Source organism: Crotalus tigris, unplaced genomic scaffold (genome assembly GCF_016545835.1).
Source record: "Crotalus tigris isolate CLP2741 ecotype Arizona unplaced genomic scaffold, ASM1654583v1 scf7180000024472.5447098, whole genome shotgun sequence".
In the NCBI taxonomy this organism is placed as follows: Eukaryota; Metazoa; Chordata; class Lepidosauria; order Squamata; family Viperidae; genus Crotalus; species Crotalus tigris.
In genome coordinates, this window is record NW_024100643.1 from 5,008,853 (window position 1) to 5,030,778 (window position 21,926).

At 38.3% G+C, this 21,926-nt stretch overlaps 1 protein-coding gene across 3 annotated transcripts in view; it reads right to left on the bottom strand.

Moving 5' to 3' along the window:
- Positions 1-21,926, bottom strand: part of PPP1R9B (protein phosphatase 1 regulatory subunit 9B) — a 103,158-nt gene that overhangs the window by 34,428 nt on the left and 46,804 nt on the right. For all 3 annotated transcript variants that reach the window (XR_005555482.1, XM_039333110.1, XM_039333111.1), the window contains 2 exons: positions 7,953-8,085; positions 2,077-2,197 (listed from right to left, as the gene is read on the bottom strand). Coding sequence is in view for 2 of the 3 variants with exons in the window: in XM_039333110.1 (XP_039189044.1) it covers positions 2,077-2,197; positions 7,953-8,085 (254 nt within the window). In the remaining variant the exon portion in view is untranslated. The remainder of the gene's footprint in view (positions 1-2,076; positions 2,198-7,952; positions 8,086-21,926) is intronic.

Sequence of the window (21,926 nt, forward strand, 5' to 3'; positions counted from 1 at the left end):
ATAGGGGAATGGAAGGGAATCGCAACCCCCTGCCAGAAAACAGACTTTAAGCCAGTTAATCTGATCAAAGCAATTCCCCCTGAAAGCACTTGCTGTTAGGCGCGCTGCCTCCGCTGCAATGCAAATTTTGAAGTCCAGGAAAGCCTCGTGCCAACGAAGCCGAGGGGGAAGCCTCTGAGATTGTCTGAGTCTCTGAAGACTCCGATCTCCGAAAACCAGCTGGCCGGCTGGTCCGCTGACTGCCGATTGGGAGCTGAAAAGCCCCTATTTGATAAACGGCCTGCAGCCTTCTCCACAGAAGCCTGTTGGGCTCGAGGCCAGAAGGCCTGATTCAACTTTCGACTTCAATTTTTTTGAATTTAGTTCCAAATGAAAAGCAATACAATTTAAATATAACCTAACAATTTTAAAGTCAATTAAATTCAATTAGAAAGCAAATTAACCTAGCCTAGCTAAGGAGCCAAAAAAACTGCGCCCTGCCTGAGCCAAAACTGGGAAGACACACCCTGAGGGAGGCGTGGCCAAAGTTCTGACCTAATCTATCTGAGCAGGAAGGCTAAAATAACCCATCCAGTAGATTCTACACTCATCATGCTGGAGATATATAACACACATACACACACAATATATACTCCTTTTTTTTACAGCAATTGCATAACGGTAATCTATTATTTACATTCCCCCTTATTCTTCTTTAGAATATTTGTCCTTATAGCCCCGTTATTTCTTATTTACATTTTTCTTCCTTCACGTTCTACTTCTTACTAAGAATTGGAATGAAATGTCAAAAAGGCCAATATAAAACAAACCATGTCATCATTTTGAGCTACTTCTACTGCTGTAATGTGCATATACAGATGGGCCTCGACTTACAACAGTTCCTTTAATGACTTTTCGAAGTTACATTGGTGTTGAAAAAAAAATGACTTATGACCATTTTTCACACTTCTGACCATTGTAGCATCTCCATGGTCACGTGATCAAAATTTGGACTCTTGGCAACTGGTTCATATTTATGCTAATTATAGTGTGTCCTTGGGTCATGTGATCCTATTTTGCAACCTTCTGACACACAAAGTCAATGAGAAAGCCAGATTCATTTAACAACTGTGTTATTAAATTAACAACTGCAATGATTCAACTTAACAACATAATAACTAAGAAAGGTAATAAAATGGAGCAAAACAACTTAACAACAGAAAGTTTGGGCTCAATTGTGGTTGTAAGTTGAGGACTACCTATAAAAATAGAAGAAACTGACTAAAAGCCTTTTCTAATCCTAGAAGCAATTTCTTGCTTTTTATGCTAGCTTCTTTGTATTTCATTAGGAAATATTACACATAAACTAAGGTAACAGTCTTAAACCTGGCAATTTATTAAAACATAGAACAGAATTCTATGTTACTCAGACATAAATCTTACTCGGACATAAATCTTATTGACTGTTCCTATGCAAATGAGTGGAGGATTAAAGCCTAACTCCTGTCAAACATAATAAACCCTATTTCTGAATAAATCACTCTGTAAAATTCTTAGTGCTTACATTCACATTATAAGAATATGCCCAGCACCTGAAAGGTTTGCCTGCAGAGTAGAAGAATAAAAAAGTAGACTCACATAGATATAGTAAAAGGGGAGCTTATTTTTATGTGTTCCCCCTTTTGAGGGAAAACAGCCAAAATAAATTCTGGTTGGAAAAAGAGAACCTAATGTTCCTTAATCAGGGTTACTACAATTTTTCATTATCTGTCAAAGAGAAAACTTTGAATTTTTCAGCAAAATTATTTCACTCTGATATTATGTTAATAGAATGCTACATCGACAATGATGATACAAATATAATATATGGGAGGTGAGTTTTTAATCTTATGTTGCGTCATCTTATGATCCTGAGCTTTTAGGGAGGAAAAGATTTGTCAATTTTTTTACAGAAAAAAAGGAAGAAATCTACGATTTTAACCATCTCTTCTACAGCAAACAGAGATCAATTATGATCAATAAAGTAAGAGTTCTTGTTTTGGTATATTCTTGTTCCAAGATAAGCTTCATTCCCAATGTAATATCAGTCCTACTGACCTGCCATCTCGATGAGCTGCTCCTCCTTCTGTCACAGTCTTGACAAATATGCCAAGCTTTTCTAGACCCATATCAGCTCCAGCCCCCATTCCAATAATACTGATCCCAAGACCCTCAGAATCTGCATGAGACAAGGAAGAGGTGAATTGAATTAAAATATGAGGTGTCAAGTCTGAAGGTTACCAGAATCTGATAATAAATCCAATGAAACCTGCTACTACAAATTTCCGCATCAGCTAGAGGGGGATTCTTCCTGGCTCTTTAAAGAGAAATTGACTGTGATCATTCAACATGTTTAATCAGATCAGTTAAAAATCTAGCAGCTATATATGTACAACATGCTAAGTTTTACTGTAACTCTAAATGATTGATTGATTTTTTTTGGGGGGGGAGAGAATGGACTTAGTGTCTTGTGCAATATCAGCTCATTTCTTTTGCTTATAGTTCAATCCCCCCCCCCCGCCGCCATTACTGCTGGGCTGGCTCATTATCATGGGAAGGGAAAGGGTGGAAGAGAAAAGGGAAAAGTAGTTTTTAAACAATTAAATGATAAATAATAAAGTGTATCTAAAGAGAGTAGAAAATGAAAAAGTGCAGATAAAGAAAATAGTACAGATAAAGAAAAAGAAAAAAGAATGCTTCTTCTAATCTTCCTTATTATTTTATCATTTCTCCCCTTTGGAATTACATTATAGTTCCCTTCTTCCTATATTTATCCCTTCTTAATCAACAAATTGAGAAATCATCAGTTCATTTTTGTCCATTTTCACCATAGAATCCATAAACAGAATTTAGAATATATATTTCCAACAGCATCACCCAAGGTATGAATGTCACTACACGTGCCCAGCTAAAAAAAGCAGACACCTATATCAGACAAGCAGTTATATAGAAGAAGCTAGAGACAGATGATCATTTCAGTACAATGGCAAAGGTATCAAGTCATACTATGGCAATTGTAAACCATCCCTATATTTTTATCAAGAAAACCACATGAATATAAAATATAAATAATATAATGCCATATGATGTGCACTCAGGTCAGATGACATTCAACACACTACTTAGGAACGGCCAAGGACCTTTCAGAATACTAATGGCCTTTATAATGTGGCTAGATTAAAGCTTTTGGGACATTGAGTTCCTGATGTTGCCATGCAGGAAAAGAAAATCAGAAGCTGCAGTCAGAATTATGTTGCAGACATGGAACGTATGAAGCATGAATATTGGAAAGCTCAACTGAGTGAATATCAGCCCTCCCAGGTAAACCAGGCATGAAACATAACCAGATGAGCTAATTCTACTTTATTGTAAGTCTACATTAACAACATCTACTTTATTGTAAGTTTTTATCAACAGAATCATGTCTACTTGCAAGCCTGAAAATAGAAATTTCCCGCCACCATTTTTAACTGCTTGGTCTATTAGGGTGGGTCCTTCCTAAGTTTTTTTCTCTGACCATTAAGTCCATGGGGAATCCTGCCTCTCTTTTCTAATTGTTTCCTAGGCAGAATCTCTTTCCCTCATTCCCCAAGGTTATCCACACATTCCATTACAATGAAAGATGAAATAAAATTGATACTTTAGGCATCAATGAATAGAGTCTAGAACTGGACATTTTATTATTCAGGACATTAAAGTCAAAGTGACATTGTTTTTATAGTTAGGAAAAGTATAGAAGAACAATACTTGGCTGCAATTCAATCAATGGCCATATATTATCAATCAGAATTTATGGACAGCTCTTTAATATGATGACCCTTCAACTTTATGTTCCAAATATTCATGCAGAACAAGAGGTGGCCAATGAATTTTATGATCAAGTTCAATTTGAAATTGACAGAATATCGAATCAAGAGGTGGAATGCCAAAGTTGAAAATATTAAAGAAAAGGGTATAGTTGGATTATTAGTTGGGCTATGTGGCTTAAGAAATTGAAAAGCATGACACTGACTTATCAATTTCAGATATTCCAATTACTTCTTCATAGCTAATACTGTCTTCAAAACAATCAAAACAATTCCTCTGTATTCAACCTCTCCAGATGGAGAAACAGAAGAAAGCAAACTAGATGCCAGAACAAATTAGCAAGAGGAGAAGAGAAACTAAACCAAGAAAGATAAAAATCTCAGGAAGAAGCTTTACAAAGAGTTTCAGGGAGCTGTCAGAAGAGACAAGAAGTAGTATTACAACAACATCTGTAAAAACACTAAAGATGAAAAGAAACATGGAAAAATAAGGAAGGTGTTTCTAAAGATGTCTAAACCTAGGAGATTCCAATCTCAATGTGGTACTTTAAAGAACGCCAATCGACAATAACAAAGGAGATCAAAGATAGGAGGTATATACTGAAATACTGTACAGTCAAGATGCCAATATCTGTGAGGGAATGTGCATCAGGAAAATTAGTGGACAGAAGTTTAGGCAATACAGAGCTTTTTCAGGGAGAAGGCAGTAAATCTCATCAAAGAAAGGTCAAGATTAAGACACTGTGCAGTCCCAAAATGGATGGGGGAGAGGGCAAGAGGTTTAGGTTAGCCACATTCTAGAATATCTCAGAATACATCTAGTAGGTTAAAAAGTTACAGCTTTAGTTCAGCAAGATTCTGTCAATTAAGTATAAGCAAATAAAGGATTGGACTAGATTGGATTTTGCTATGTCATTTTTGATTTGGGCCTCATAACACCCAATATAGCTTAGTAGTTATTCCCCACTTACAAGAAACTCTAGTACTAGAAGATGAAGTGGGAGCAGCACTTCAATCATTACTAAGTCATAAGACTACAGGAATTGAAAAAATATCTACAGAAAGATGGCAGGCAACAGAAGAGGAATCAGTAAAGGTCCCAACTAAAGTATCTTGGAAAATTGGAGAATGACATAGTAGCTATGAAATTGGAAGTGGTGAATCTGTATTACAATATGAAAAAGGGGAATTAAAAGAGTGTGCACACTATTATACAATATTCTTAATTTCACAAGCTAGCAAACTAATGCTTAGAATATCCAACACAAATTAGAGCTCTATGTGAAGAAAAAGAGATGCCAGATGTTCAAACTGGCTTTAGAGAAGGAAGAGGAACATGCAACATTATTGCTGACGTATGCTGTATAATTGAGAAAGCTAAAGAATATCAAAAAGAAGTCAGTATGTACTTTACTGATTATAGAAAGGCCGTTGATTGTGCCAACCATATCAAGCTGTGGAATATGCTCAGAAAACAGAATTCCCAGAACATTTCACTGTCCTCATGACAAACCAATGTATAGGTTAGAAGGTCACAGTATGGATAGAACATGGTGAAACAGACCAGCTCCAGGTTGGCAAAGAAATGAGACAAGGCTATAGACTCTTCCTTTATTTATTCAGTCAATATGCTGGAAAAGTACAGGAAGTCCTCAGTTTATGGCTGCAACTGAGCCTGGCAATTACGGTGGTAGGTTATGATAATCATAAAGCAGGTCACAATGTGGCCAGATCCAATTTTATAACATTTTTTGCAGTGGTCGTTAAACAAATGTGAACAAAACAAACATGGTGTGCCCTTGTTCAGAAAGTCTCCCTGTAAATAAAAACACAGCATCTCTTGTCAAATCCATTCTCCAAGGGGAAATGAGATGCAATTGTTGGGAAAGGCCCCAAACAAAATTTTAAGGAAAAGTTTTATTATTAAGAATCAAACAAGGATAACAACAATAAACCTAGATGGATCAGAGATAATGATTGCAATGATTTGTGGTAGGTAAGAAGCCCCTGTAGACTTTCTACGAGTTAAATATAATAATCAATTGTTAACAGAGGGCTTTGAAGTTTAACTTTGCTGTTGGTTTACCTGTTAAGTACCTTTTCTTATATATAGTAGATACATGACAGGTTAAATTGGTTGCAAATAGATATGTAGAAGTATATAAATTGTAGAAGTGCTTTGCAAGGAGGGGAAACTATTATTGCTGCAAAATACTTATCACTATTCAACTAGGGGGGCATAATATATGTATATGTGTTTTTATATTTTGTCTTTTCCATTGCACATTTTAAGTATCTAATTTTGTTTTCTTTTTGTAAAAATTCTTTTTTTCTTTTTTGGAACTTGTATTTTAACTTTCTGAATAAAATAAAAAAAATATTGTGAAAGAAAGCAAACAGGATGGTTGTTAAATGAATCACTGTTCACTGTGTGTCAGTCTTTGCCATAAACCACAATAAAATACTGGTTTCTGGCAAAGATGTCGTAAATCAGTCATGTGGCTGTGGAGTTCTATAAATACCCAAAATACATTCAAAAGATTGGATGGGGGAGAACATCAGAATTTCAAAAGTGGGTTGTAAGTTGCTTTTGGAGGGGGTGGGATTTGTTGCAATTCTGAACAGTCTCTAAGCATCCAGTCAACCTATATCAGTGATGGCAAATCTTTTAGAGACCAAGTGCCCAAACTGCAACCCAAAACCCACTTATGTATTGCCGGGTGCCGGGTGGGTGTTGCCCACTTGGCGGGTGCAGCTACAGTGGGTTTGGCAGACTGGGTGGGCATGGCCACTGGATGGATGTGGCTGCAGTAATCATGGCAGATTGGGTGAGCATGGCCGGGGTGGGCGTGGCCACCTTGGTGTTGCTTATGGGGAGGGACACCTGTGGGAGCTGGGCAGGGTTGAGGGAGATCCATGGGGTCTCTGGCGGGTGGGATGGTAGACTCCCCAATGGCGGCTCCAGGCTGGCTGGCCTTAGGCCAGTGATGGCGAACTTTTAGAGACCACGTGTGCTGGCGCAATGGCATGTGCCCACAGAGAGGGCTCCGCGTACCGCCTCTGGCACGTGTGCCATAGGTTCACCATCTCTCACCTATATTAAGAGAAGCTGATTGGAATAAGATCAGTGAAGTTTTAAAGCTGGAGGGAAAAAAACCATCAATCTGTGGTATGCTATCACTACTATGATAGCTGAAAATGCAAATGAACTGCAAATTCTAGTTATAAAAGTCAAGGGATATAATGAAAAATGGGACTACAATTAAATATAAAGACCAAACTAATGGAGAAAAAACAACCAATCTTAAATTGATAATGATTTTTAGTACAAAGAGGAGCAGTCTAGGACTGTTCAGGGGTAATGTTGCAAGGCACACGGTGAGTCAGACGGAACCAAGCACTGAGTGAAACCATAGTCAAACTTAAGTGGAGACTAGATAAAAATGCATAGTTTGTGATTCATCTTGTTGCTGAAAGCCAGTCTTCTCTTAGCATGGTATATAGACTAGAATTTCATGATATGCAACACTTCTGCTTATTTTTTCTGGGCATAAAATGTTACATAAACACAGAAAGAGAACTTTATTCACTTAGGTTTAAGGTTTAGCAGGATTATGATTCAAGCCACATTGTATTTTAAACTCAGTGTTTTCTTTCTTTTGCTATTCTCTTCTGCAGGAAAAGACAGATATGTCTTATCAAAGATCTAAACTGATTTCTTGCTGAACACGTTTTTAAAAATTAGGCTGAGGGCCCTTACAGCCCTGTAAACAAAAATAGCCTATATCTGCCATAGCAGCTTATTTTTTCTTGTGGCTTTTTCTATGCCATTCCTAAGGGGAAAATAACTGATAGGAGAAGGACAAGAAAATAAAAGGAAATGATTGGGGGAAGCAGTTAAAGGTGATGAGCGAAATATGCAGCAAGTTGAAAATAAGGCCCATCTCAGAGACAAACTAGCTTATAGTGACCTATTCTTAAAATATGTGTGGAAAATACAAAAGAAGGGCTCGTGCTGCAGAAATCTGATCAAAATATCTTATGTTCTTTCTTGATTCCTGTAAACAGCATCCCATTTCTGCAAGTTCTGAAAAGGAAAATTCATCTCCAAACACATTTTTCTATTACCTTTTTCCAGTTCCACAGGAAAAAGATCCAGCCTTTCCACTCTTTTTTCAAGTTCATACTCTGCTGAGGCAGCCATAGGATCAACATCTTCATTTCGACGGTCATAGTCCTCATTGGAATAAGTGCTGAAAACCTGGAAATAGATTTTAAAAGACATGAATGAATAATACAGATGTGAAAATGTTCTGATTTTGAGTAAATGATTAGTGTGTAATTCATTAAACCTGGCTCATTGTCCATGGAAATTAATGCTTCTGATAATGTTTATTTATATATTCAATCAATTTGTATAGCCGCCCATCTCACATTTGTGATTCTGGATGTCTCACGTAACAAAAAACAACCAATAAACAAAATCCAAGAATTAGTAAAAATATAATAATCCTCTTTAACCAAAACCCCATTAAAAACCAAATTATAACGGAGAAACAGAAAAAAAAAAAGGCAAGTGGAAGTCATGGATCAATCAATGTAACCATCTGCTAGGCTGTGAACCATAATTAGATCTCCAAGTAATATGCAGTTTCCATCATTTCCCAAAGAGTATAGATAGTTTTCATTTAGTGACCACAGCTAGGACCAGCAATTTGATCATTAAGTGAAGTGGTCACTCACAAACTAATGCATTAACTGTAAAACTGATAAAACTTAGAGAATTCCAGATGACTGGATGTCTAGGAATGAAAATATTTGATACTCTTGAATACTGAACAATTTAATTTCCTTCCTTGCATTTCTGTCCTAAAATCTGTTTCTAAATTACATAAACTTGTTAGCCCATAGGGTTAAATTTCAGTGTCTCTCATTTTAGACACCAAACAATGGGAACAAAATTTATTTCAATGAATTTGGATAAGATTAGGTAAAACTTCCCAAGAACAGCTAAAACAAAGAATGCTTAAAATGTCTTTTCTAGAATAGACAGATCACCTTGATATCACATTGATGAGTTAAAAATCATTGTTACAGAAGGACTAAGTGAATATCTAGCTTTACTTTTTGTGCGATCAGTTTCAGTTCTCAGTTCTTACTCCAAATCAGAAGCCATATTTAGATATTTTCTCATGTTTGTAGGAGACAGATTTTGTTGCCAGGAGGAATTTATCTGTGAAGTTTAAACTTTCATGCCAGGATCATTCTTTAAATATATTTTTTCTAATATTTTGTTTCCCCAGTACACTGCTTTGTGAATCTGAAATATTAAAGGGGATGGAATAAATTATGTAATTTACTAAACTATAAAAGACCATCCCTTTTTTTGACAGATGTAAATGGGGACAATCAGTTTTATGTGATAAACAAACAAAGCACTGTAAATTCATCTAGCAAAATGGCTGGTTTAATTTGCATTTGCAAAAATGTTATGGTAGAGTTAAGGTCAATAGAAATGCATCAAGAGGTTGGTAAAAAACGCAAGGACTACTTTGTCTCTCTTCTGCCACTTCACTTGCTTTTAACTGGTAATAACAATTCTTGCAAGAAAAAGAATTATTGCATATATATATGTATGTATGTATGTATGTATGTATGTATGTATGTATGTATAAATGGAATGAATAAAGCGCGTTCACCAGGAGAGTTTAAAGTTAAAATACTTTAATAAAAGTATTTTACTATATTAAAAGGTTGCCAAGCTTTCGTTGGGAAAACTCTCCAACATCTTCAGGGCTGAGAGACCGTATATATGTATGTGTACAAACACACACACACACACACACACACACATACATACATGTATGTATGTGTGTGTGTGTGTGTGTGTGTGTGTGTGTGTGTGTGTGTATATATATATATATATATATATATATATATATATATATATATATATATATATATATATATATGTTTCTGAGTTTTCGCGGGTGTTTGTATGTAGGTCTTTGGTTATTTGGGTTTTCTCCCACGTAAAATTGGAAGTGTCTTGGCGATGTTTCGACGAAGTCTCATTCGTCATCTTCAGGCTGGTGCTTTCGGCTTCGTGCTTCTAGGAGCAATGTGTGGTTGTAGCTGTTTCCTCCTTTTAACTGCCAGTGGGGGTATGAACTGATTGGATGAGAGCTTGGCTGTGTTCTGATTGGATGGAGGTGTGTTCTGATTGGTTAGGAGCTTGGCTGTGCTCTGATTGGCTGCGGGGTTGGCTGTGCTCTGATTGGCTGGGGGGTTGGCTGTGCTCTGATTGGCTGGGGGAGTGTTCTGTTTGGGTGGGGGCTTTGTTGTGCTCAGGTTAATCTGAGTTGCCGGCTTTGTTGTGCTCAGGTTAGTCTGAGTTGCCGGGGAGTTGCCACGGTGGTTATGAATACATCTGACTACCAAACCAAATTAACCAACCTACTCCAAGACTCTATATACAAACCCCTAAACACAGATCCCACCACCTACCTGGAAAAAACCACCAGATCCAAAATAAAAGCCTCCCCCATTAGCGAAGAGATCCAGCAAAGAATCATTCCCAGAGAGAAATCATCCAGATGCCCTAAGCTCTATGGTTTCCCACAAAGAAGGAACCCCACTTAGACCCATAGTCAGCTCTATAGGCTCACCTTTACAAAACCTATCCAAATTTCTCACCAAACAACTACAGCCCTATGCAGAATCCATCACCTCACACGTAAAAAAATCATTCCATTTCTTAGAGATCATAAAGAAACAAAACTTACAGCCCAGCGACCTACTCGTGAGCTTCGATGTCATATCCCTGTTCATCCAAGTGCCAATCAAAGAAGCCTTGACAGCCATCCAAAACAAATATAACCCCCCAAAACACATCCTAGATCTGACTAACCATTGTCTATCCAACACATACTTCATCTATAACGGACAAAAATACAAACAAATAGAAGGAGCACCCATGGGATCACCCCTCTCACCTGTCATTGCAAATCTCTACATGGAACACTTTGAAACCCAAGCTCTAGAAAAATCTGAATACAAACCCAAACTCTGGCTCAGATACGTAGATGACACCTTCATAATCTGGCCACATGGGAAAGAAAAACTGGACAACTTCCTCATACACCTCAACAGCCTACACCCCAAAATACAGTTCACCATGGAAACAGAAGCTAATAACCAACTTCCCTGATGTCTTAGTCTACAAGAAATCCAATGGCTCCCTAGGACACACCATCTACCAGAAGAAAACACACACAAACCGCTATCTGCATGCTCTCTCACACTACCACCCAGCACAGATCAACTCCGTAGCCAAGACACTCATCTCTAGAACAAAACGCTTAGCTGATGAACAACACCTAAAAACCAAACTACACACTCTCATTAATGTACTTACATCCAATGGATTCCAACGAAATAAGATTACCAAACTAATCCAAAAAAAAACCCGCATTAAAACCCAAGACAGAGAACAAGAAAACGGCAAAGCCCTCCTCCCTTACATAAAAGGCACCATAGACAGAATCAGTAAGATCCTCCACAAACACAACATTAAAACAGCATTCTGCCCAAACAGAAAAATATCTACCATCTTAAGAAACCCCAAAGATAAAATTGAATTAGAAAATCAAGGAGTATACAAAATCCCATGCACCACTTGTCCCACCACATACATTGGACAAACCAACAGAAGAATAAGTGCACGCATTGAAGAACATAAGAACTCAGTCAAAAAAGAGGAACCAACTTCTTCCGTGGTCCAACACCTTAAAATCACAGGACATGAAATTGACTTTAAAAAGACCAGAACTATCGCCAAAACTGAACATTTTAATAACAGAATAATCAGAGAAGCCATCGAGATAGAAAAACGCCCACACAGCATGAACAAACGAGATGATACCTCCCACCTACCAGCCATTTGGAAACCCGCCCTTATTGACAAACGACTCCTTAACACAAAAAATGACACCAGACCCACACTCACAAAAACCATACAGGATGTCACCACCACACATCCACACAAAAAGCAAACCCAAAGCCACACCGATGATGAGGCACGACCACAAACCAGAAGCCAGACCACAGCTGCATCATTAGCCACTTTAAATCCCTCCAATCCATACATGAAGCAAACAGACACCCACCATGATGATGAGGCACGACCACGAACGCGAAGCCAAAAAATAGCAATGCAGCTCACCATTTTAAATCCCCCAGCAACTCAGACTAACCTGAGCACAACAAAGCCCCCGCCCAAACAGAACACTCCCCCAGCCAATCAGAGCACAGCCAAGCTCCTAACCAATCAGAACACATATCCATCCAATCAGAACACAGCCAAGCTCTCATCCAATCAGTTCATACCCCCACTGGCAGTTAAAAGGAGGAAACAGCTACAACCACACATTGCTCCTAGAAGCACGAAGCCGAAAGCACCAGCCTGAAGATGACGAATGAGACTTTGTCGAAACATCGCCAAGACACTTCCAATTTTATATATATATATATATACATACATACACACACACACACAAACAAACAAACATACATACACACATATATATAAATAAAAATAAATATTGGAGCGAAACACAGAACAGACTGATTTATATTTTGTAGACCGGGTGCCTCACTCAACAGATAAGATACATACATACATACATATATACATACATACATACATACATACACACACACACACACACATACATACATACAGATACACACACACACAGATTTGATTTAAATCAACTCGATTTAAATCACTAGTAAAAAGGCTTGATTTAAATCAATTCAATTTAAATCATAATTTTTATGTTCGGTTTGTACTTCTATTGCTAATATTCTTCTATCTATATCATTGGTTCTCAACCTGTGGGTCGGGACCCCATTTGGGGTCAAACGACCATTTCACGAGGGTCGCCAAACAAGGCTGTCTGCCATTTTTTCCCCCTTTGGCCATGGCCCTGGCACCCGGTGATGTATAAGTGGTTGGGGGTCACCACAACATAGGGAACTGTATTATGGGGTCATGGCATTAGAAAGGTGGAGAACCACTGATCTATATATTGATATTTCAATTTGGCATTAATTTCTTTTCTAATATAAACCACTAATCCTCTCTGTTTTTGTTCAGCTAATGCTGTGTATAATACTCCTAATCTGGGGAATTCTAAATATTTCCAATTTGTTCTTTGATATGTACTTCTTGTAAACAAACTATATCCATATGGCTAATTTTGTTAGTATTTGTTTTCTTTTCGCGGGTGCATTTAACCCATTTATATTAAAAGATAATAGTCTGATCTCTTTTTCCATTTTCTACCTGTGTGTCTATTTATGCGTTTGTCTTGTTTGTGGACCTACTCCTTTTTCTTTCCTCTGTCTTTTTTCTTCCTTGCTTTCTGTCCCTCGTTCTCTTTCCCTTACTTCCTGCTGTTGATCTTCCTGGCTTTTAGATTCCAATTCTTCCTTGCTGCTATTCTCTTCCACCACTCTTTCCAGTTGCTCACAGAATTCCTGTGCTTTCTCTAGGCTATCTATCTTAATCCTCCTCTCCCTCCATGATATTAACATCCCTTCCGGGATTAACCATCTGAACGGTATACTTATTTTAATTAAATAAGCACTAAGGAATCTATATTCCCTTCTCTGTTCTCTTATCTTCTTTGGTACCTGTTTTAGAGTTTGTATCTCCACTCCTTTGTAAATCATTGGATCCTCTCTTGTGATTTTATAGATTATGTCTCTCACCTTTTTCCTAGCAAATCTAATATGTACTTCTCGTGGGAGTCTGTTGTGTCCAAAATTTGTATGGATTCTATAAGTCTCATCTATCTCTATCAAAATCTCTTGTTTATCCCTTTGTAGGGCCTCGGCAATCAAATCCACCATGATAGCACCCAAATCCTCTTCCTTCTCCTCTACCACATTTTGAAATCGTAGGTAGAATGCCGCCCTATCCATTTCTAGATGGACGATCGATTCCTCCAATTTTTTATTAGTTGCCATCATTTCTGTATCTAATGCAGTGGTTCTCAACCTTTTTAATGCCGCGACCCCCAACCGGTCGTAAGTCGAGGACTACTCAACCGATCGTTAAGTCGAGGACTACTCAACTGGTGCAGCACCGTTTGCAGAATGGGACTTTTGGCAGGCTCAGCAGGGCAGAGACAGCCTGGACAATTCCTATTGGCTTTTGAAAGCCAATAGAATTAGACTCTATTCAAGAGAGTCTATTCTATTGGCTTTCAAAAGCCAATACAATAAAATAGGGAGTAGCACAGCTAAGGAAAAGGGGAAAAAATGGCAGACTGCGTTGTTTGGCAACCCCCGTGAAATGGTCGTTCGACCCCAAATGGGATCCCGCCCCACAGGTTGAGAACCACTAATCTAATGTATCAACTTTTTTCCCTACTTTGTCCAATCCCGCTTCTACTGTCTGGATTCTTGCTTCATTTTTCTCCATCGTTTGTTGGATCATCTCAATTCTATTATCCAATTTATTCATATCCCCTCTCATTTCTATGTGATTTTTAGATATTGTCTCCTGCATTTTTAGCATTGTTTCTTGAATAGTAAGAAGTGATGTCTGCATGGTTTGCATACTAGCCATTACACTCTGTTTTTCTGTACCAAACATTCCTTCTAGTGTTCTTTGACCAGGTGGAGATGAGGGTGTCAGTGTTGGACTTGACACCGTTTTTTTTCCTGTCCTCAGTGTTGCCATAGTTATCACTTACTTCTCTAATATTTCCTATTTCTGAATGTCACTCTATTTAGCCAACAGCTTATTTAACTCTATTTTAACTCTAAACTTCTGATTTTTCATTTCCCTTCCTCAACTCCTCTGAGACTACCTCCACTGTCACAATCCCCCCACTCTTTTACCTTCTCTAACCCTCTTCACTTTCTTCCTCTTTCTTACTTATCAGTTTTTCTAAAAATCCAAATTACTTCTCCAATCCTATATTATCAATCATTAGTCCATTCTTATCTCTTCCTTTGCCTTCCAAGCCTCGTCCATGTTCTTGTCACTTCCAACGTCGTGCCCCCATCCTCTCGTTGTCTCCTTCCCTTCTGCTCACTCTCACGCTCGTCCCCCTACCCCCCCTCCCAATCCATCACTTTCTCTCGCTTCTCTTAACTGAAGACGTCGTCCCTATCAAGCTCCGGATTTTCTTTCCAATTTTGTCGCTCCGGCCGTCAATCCGTTTCTTTCACTTTTGTCTCCTCTCTCACCTCTCTCAACTGAAAACACCGTCCCTGTTAGGCTCTGGATTTTCCTTCTGATCTCGTCACTCTCCTTGCCAATCTTTTCGCCTTCGTCTCCTGTCGCGTCCTCTCGCCATCTCTTTCACCTTCTGGATTTTTACTGCATGCCACTCTCTTTTCGCACTTTCTCCTTGTCTCCTTGGCTTTCCAGATCCTCACCACGTTCAGGTCTGTCTCCAACTTTCTTCTCCAACCATTTTCTCCAGGGATCTCTAATGTTCCAGAACGTATTCACTCCTCAGTTCCTCCTAAATCGCCATTTTCTTTTCCTTCCCAAGTATTCTCCCTTCACTTCTCTCGTCACACAGGCGCCACCAACGCCACCTTCGCCACAGCCTCTTTAATCCTCCACCATCTTCCTTGTATTTGCGCTCAAACTTTTACCACAGGGTCTTTCTTCTTTTATGTCACCCTCCTGACATAATCCTCTGGTTGTTAAATCTGTCAACTCACAGCTCTTCCCGCTGGGTTGCTGCTTGCATTGAGGATTCCCTCGCCAGTTGAGCTTTCTTTCAACACCCACCCTCTTAGATACGTAGATCTTTTTTTTACTTTTCTATTTATTTCATAGAGATATCTTAGATTATTTTAACTCACTCATTAACACAGTCTGTTAAGCTCCTCTTTGCTTCTGCATCCTCTGTGATTTTGTCAGGGCCTCAGATTCGCCATCTGTTGATGGCAGAATTTTCCACACTGGATTTAGGGGGTTTCCTTCGTTGTAACGGGCGATCACCTCTCACCTCGTTACTCTTCAGGCTTCACCCTTTATCACGCGTAGCCCTCCAGACTTTTCTGCGCCCCCGAAGGGTCTCCAATCATAGAAAGATCAGAGTTAGGGGACAGAGACTGTTCTCTTGGCTCCGCACCGCCCTGACGTCACCATCGGAAGTCAAAAATCAAAATTTTTAAAGAGCAACTGTCATCTCTGTCCTATAGTGGCTCCTCCTCTGACCCGTGTTGACTCACTGACAGTCCTATTCACTTTAATGGGACGGCTGGTGATGTTGCAGTGACACAACAAGGTGAGGGATGTAGCAGGCAGCAGGTGAGTGGATGCCCGCTAACAGGCGCTTCCATGAGGAATCTGAAATGACAGGTGCTCTTTAAATATAATGACTCATTCTTGCTGGTAGTTAGAATTTTGAATATTATTATTTGCAAACAAAATGAAAGTTTCCGATTTAGAATAATAAACTGTCAGGTTAGTAAAACAGTGATATCAGAACTGATTTTACGTTAATAGGTTAATCACACACAGCTGGAGAACTACTCAAATTCTTTTATTTAATTAAAACACTTAGAGCCTGGTAAGATGCATTTCTCTTCAAACAATCATACAGTTTGTAGTGTACATAGATATGCAAAACAATGGGATAAAGGAATATTTCTGAACTTTGTTTTATGATTTATCTCATGGTTACTGTGAAATTGTGTGAATGCATCAATGCAGTGCATGTTATCTCAGCTTGCAGAGCTTGGATTCATTGAATGAATTTACCAAAAATGTAAATATTGCAGAACATACAGCCTCATGCTACATAACTAAACTCCATTTCATGCTGAATAAACTAAATTATTAATGTATCTTAAATAGAAAACTATATTTAGATAGATTTTTACTCCAAAAGCATTTTATTAAAATAAATTTGATAAAAATCAAAAAAATCCGATTTAAATCAAAAAATCCAATTTTATTTTTTTTAAAAAAAATCAATTATTTCCACCCTGATATATATGCATAAATACACACACACACACACACACACACACACACACACACAAACGCATGCATGTATATATTTGCCTTACATTAAAAGAGGGCAAAACTAAAATTCCTTCCTGTATTTCTATAAGATTTTTTTGTGAACAGCCCACATTTGGGCAGCATTAAAATACATAAATACATATTTAATCTGCTCAAAGACTTAGCAGTTGCAACTACCTAGAATGCTAAGCTTGATTTTTTTTAAAAAAACAATTTTGTATCTTAATATGTTGAGTGAGTCCAACTTCTTTGATTGTACTGAATTGAATTGAATCAAATCGAATATGTTATTTGGCCAAGTGTGATTAGACACCTAAGGAATTTATCTCTGGTGAAGAAGCTCCCAATATATATGCAAAGCATAATAAATAATGATAATCCATCATCATCATCGTAATATCAATAAAAGATGGGAGTAAAAAAGATAATAAGGGTAAATAATAATACTACAACCATATTACATGGATAAATACACATAAATGTTAGGTAGAATTGTGAGAATTACTGTAGGAATTTAGCAGAGTGGTGGCATGAAGGAAAAACTGTCCCTGTCCAGTTGTTTTGGCATGCAATGTCCTGCAGCACCTTCCTGATAAGAACAAATATAGAAGAACAAATGACAGATTCAATACAGCTAATCCTCAAGTAACAAATGTAATGGCACTTGCCAATTACATTCATAACCCAAGGATTCGTAGAAGTAAATCACGTAACTTGAATGTGATCACTCCCTACTTTCACCTATGCATCCACTAATCGAATGTTCAGGTCATTGAATACACAAGGTATCTCAGGGTGGGGAAGGCCGTAGGGGAGCATAGTGCTTTGACCACCCAAGGCCTCCCCCGATCCACTGAGATATTTCATGCTTCCTCCTCCCCTCTCCATCCTGCCTGACCAGTCACTTATCTTACCTAGATCTCAATGATCAAGGGAGTTTCCAGCCTCTCGCCTGGAGCAAAGATTTGCTGAGGCCTATAGGGATGAGAGATTATGGCCCTATATTTGCAAAAAGCCTTTGTTGCCAAGAACAGAAGTCCCTCCGGGGCTCTGTTCTCAGTGGCAAAAGCCTTGAGGAAATCCACAGATCTCGTCCAGGCCTTTGTTTGCAGAGAACAGAGGCCTAAACTACTCTGAGATCATGTGAGATCTCACGCTACTGATATCGCATGATCTTTGGTACTTTAGGCCTCCATTCTCTGTGAATGCACCAAAGGCCTGAAGCAGTAAGCAGGTTAAGAAATCAAAGGCTTGCTAGATCTTTGCAAGGTGAGTATTCACAGGCCCAGTGCCTGTGGAGATCCGGCGAGGGTGGGAGGAAATAGGCAGGGAAAATATTACAGTGCCTTTGCTGTCGTTCATAAGGATGAATGACTGTTGTGGTGCTGCAACATTTGTAACTTCAGGACTGTGTCATAAGTATTGTAGAGGTTATGTCATAACTTTGAATAGTCCCTAAGTGACCTGTTGTAACTCAAGGATTACCTGTAATTCCTCTATAAAACTGTATCAATAGCTCGTGGGGCAGTTTGAACTTCCTGAGCTGACTCAGTTAGAACATTCTTTGTTGTGCCTTTTTAATGATGGTTCTAATATTAAGTGTCCATTTCAAGAGAGTTAGAGACTAGTGTATTGCAAAACCTCAGAAAATGAATCAATTCTAATAAGTCCTTGATGCTGTTTGCACATGGTAAAATGTTTAAGGTGCTAGATGAGAAGGATGAGGACTTGGGTTTAAAACTACTTTCAGCAATGAAACAGCTATTGAATACAGCTTTGGGCCTTTGAGACCAATCTATCTCAAGGTTCTTGTCAAGAATAATTGGATGTGGCAAAAGATACTACTATCTTGAACATCTAATAAAAAAATAACAATTGATCTATAGATACTCTTAAGCACTTGATAGTATTTTTCTATATGATTATAATCCTCAGTAGGACTAGATATACATCCTTTGGCAAACCAGTTTCTAGCTTCATATAATAAAAAACCAGCATACAAATGATAAGAAGGAGTCCATCTCCAAAACTCTTGAGTATCCATCATTGGTTTCTTTTTTTGCCATTGCAACAGACCCTGAAAGACTTGTGTCACCTGAATAAATGCTAAGACATTTCTTCTGTCTTTGCCAGCAGCTCCCTACCCATAAATATAAAGCTGAAATTAACAGTAGTTCACTATTTTCTCATGGCACTTTGTCATCAGCTGCAAACATTGCCTAATGCTATCAGGAAGGTTATAAAGTTGCAAGGAAGGACACGAAACAATTGGACAAGATAATCCATGTTTTTCCCTACTATGTGATTTTCCAATGCTTGGTTAGATGATTTTATATTTAAAAGCAAATGGGATTATTTCCAGATTTATACTTAAAGCTAATTATTGAAATGAATGGACTTGTTCAAAGGATCTGTAAATCTCCCTGATTTAAACAAGTCTATGTATAATAACTAAATCTAGGACCAACGACCTCTCCAACATAGTATGGGAGGAGATTCTGTGCAGGTATTATTTAATATTGTAAGCCAACTTGAGTTACCCTGAGGTAAGATGGAGGGGGAGTCAATAAATTTAATAATAAATAATAATAAAAAATAAATTTCTGCTGATTTGTATTCCCCCATTCTGCAATATGCAACAAGAAAAAATATAATGTGATGGATAAGCACATAAAACACACACATATGTGCACAAAAACATATACACTGATCCTAGGAGAATTCATACAGAAGCCTGTCCCTCCTCAAAAGCAGTTCCCAAATTACTCCAAATACAGTGTGCCTAAAGCCCTTTGCTACTTTTCTTTCTCTTCTTCTTTCAGACACTGCTTTGTACTTTTTGTTCCAAGAAACCAATAATGACCCAGACTTGGCATCCACCTGCATATCCACATGTCTCTTATTTATCCATTTAAGATATTCTTCCTTTTGCTTTTCTCTTTTCTTCCTAAATAAAAAAGAAAATATTCCTTTCTCTGTCCTTTCTTGCTCTGATTCTTTATTCTTGCTTTTACTCTTCCCATTCTAAGCCAGGAGTAGGCAACTTGCCACTCTTAGAGTTGCTTGTGGTCTTTGGGCCAATTTTAGCTGTCTTTTGTAAGCCATTAGTTTGGACCTTTAGCAAGAGCAATGTGTTCCTCTTACAACATTCGCTGGCAAAGAAGAAGAAAGAGGGAGGAAAGGAGAAAGAGAAAAAGTCAGAGAGAATGAGATGGCAGAAAAATGGAAAGAAGAGATGGCAGAAAAAGGAAAAAAAAGATGGGTTATCTCTAGCTTCATCTGTTCATGTTTTCAACTTCACTCATTACTGGCATGTATTGTTGAAGATACATCTTCTGACAATCAGTTCTCTGCTTCTGTTTCAGATATAATGCACTTCTCTTGCCCCACTTCCAATTCTTCACAAAATCTTGACTTAACTGATTCCCCTATTTTAATTTTTCCTACTGGAGAGAACCATTGCTAGCTCTTTCCACCTGCATTTATAGCAGCAGGTTCAATTCTCTGACGCCCCCACCCTCAATCTCTCAAGCTTTGCTCTATCCTGTAATTGAGCCGTCACAGCCAGTGAAGAAAAGCAAGAGAACAGCATTCCCCCCCCCCTCCTCCAAACTGCTACAGCATTAATTAAGTTGCCAGGGTAGCCACCTGCTTGCCTTCACCCTGCCGTTCCAATGCAACTTTGCACCACCTCCAAGGCCTGACTTCTGTGTGGGAAGACACAGAAGTTTAGGGAAATGTTCGTCTCCCCACCACAGCTACCCTAGAATAACAAAACCTTTTTCACATCTCTTGAATGCAAAAATACTATACCAAGTGGACCTGCCAAGAGAAAAATCATCTGCACGGAGAGAGAAACAATAAGAAAGATCTTAGCAACAGGGAGATAAATATATTTAGGTATGGTTTCCACAATTCTTTTCTTTCTACTCTGTTGAAAATTATTTCTTAACAAAAAAAAAACTTCCAAAATGTTATTTCCCACCCTCACCCCCATGCTCCCTCTTTGTACATATGGGGTTAGGAAGGAATATTTCCTCTAATCAGAAGAGATGATACACACAGGGCACTATGCCACCACTTTTTTTTGGGGGGGGGGCTAACATGTGTAACCCTGACCAATGTGATTTGGCAGGGATTGAGAACCTGGAATCAGGAAGCCTCATGTAGACTCTGTCTGCTTTTCTACAGACACCCAAATTCAGGGATTCTATAAATTCTCATTTGATTTAATCTACTGATGTTGGCTGAGCAAAAGAAAATATTGTTTCCATATAACCCAGACAAGTCCTGAGAAGCCATCAGCAAAATTCCCTCTAAATGGAGTTCTTCTTATGTTGCTAATCTTCTGGGGGATGTATCAAGCACCAGCAGCATGAGGAAAGCAGTTGCTTTATATTCTGTTCTGAGCAGCCTAAAACCACCATTTAAATCATTCCCTGGAACCGAAAGCATTTAAAATAGCAATTTCCCACAGAGACCTGCAGCAATGCTACATTGGGGCATTTTGAGGAATATTTAAGAGGTCACAAATGTGCAGTGATGCAGAGGAGTGGAAGACCAGTTGTAGTTGTGGACTCTGGCAATTGGTAACTGCTAAATGATGACATGTGATAATGTCAGCTCCTTCTCTTTGCAATCATTAAATAAATCCATGTGACACCTAGACTGGCTTGCAAATAGTTGGGACCTCTCTTTTTTATATATTACTTGTTAAAAATATATATTTTACATGCATTAATGATCTACTCATTGCAGGATAACAAATATAAATGGAGCCTATTCAATATCCGTTCTTCTCTAAACAACATATGCTTCCTTGCTCTGTAACATTGTATAACGTGGCCTTCATCACACATTAAATTCCCTTTTACCCATAACTGTATACAATTCATATAAAAGAGATCCCAGATGTGAACTCACTAAAGCCACAGAGGAACAAGCACAGAGGATAAACTGACTGACAGAGCAATGGGTCATTAGAGTTAAATAAATCCTGTAAGTCTGAGATAGGTCAACCTCAGCAGCTTGGAGGC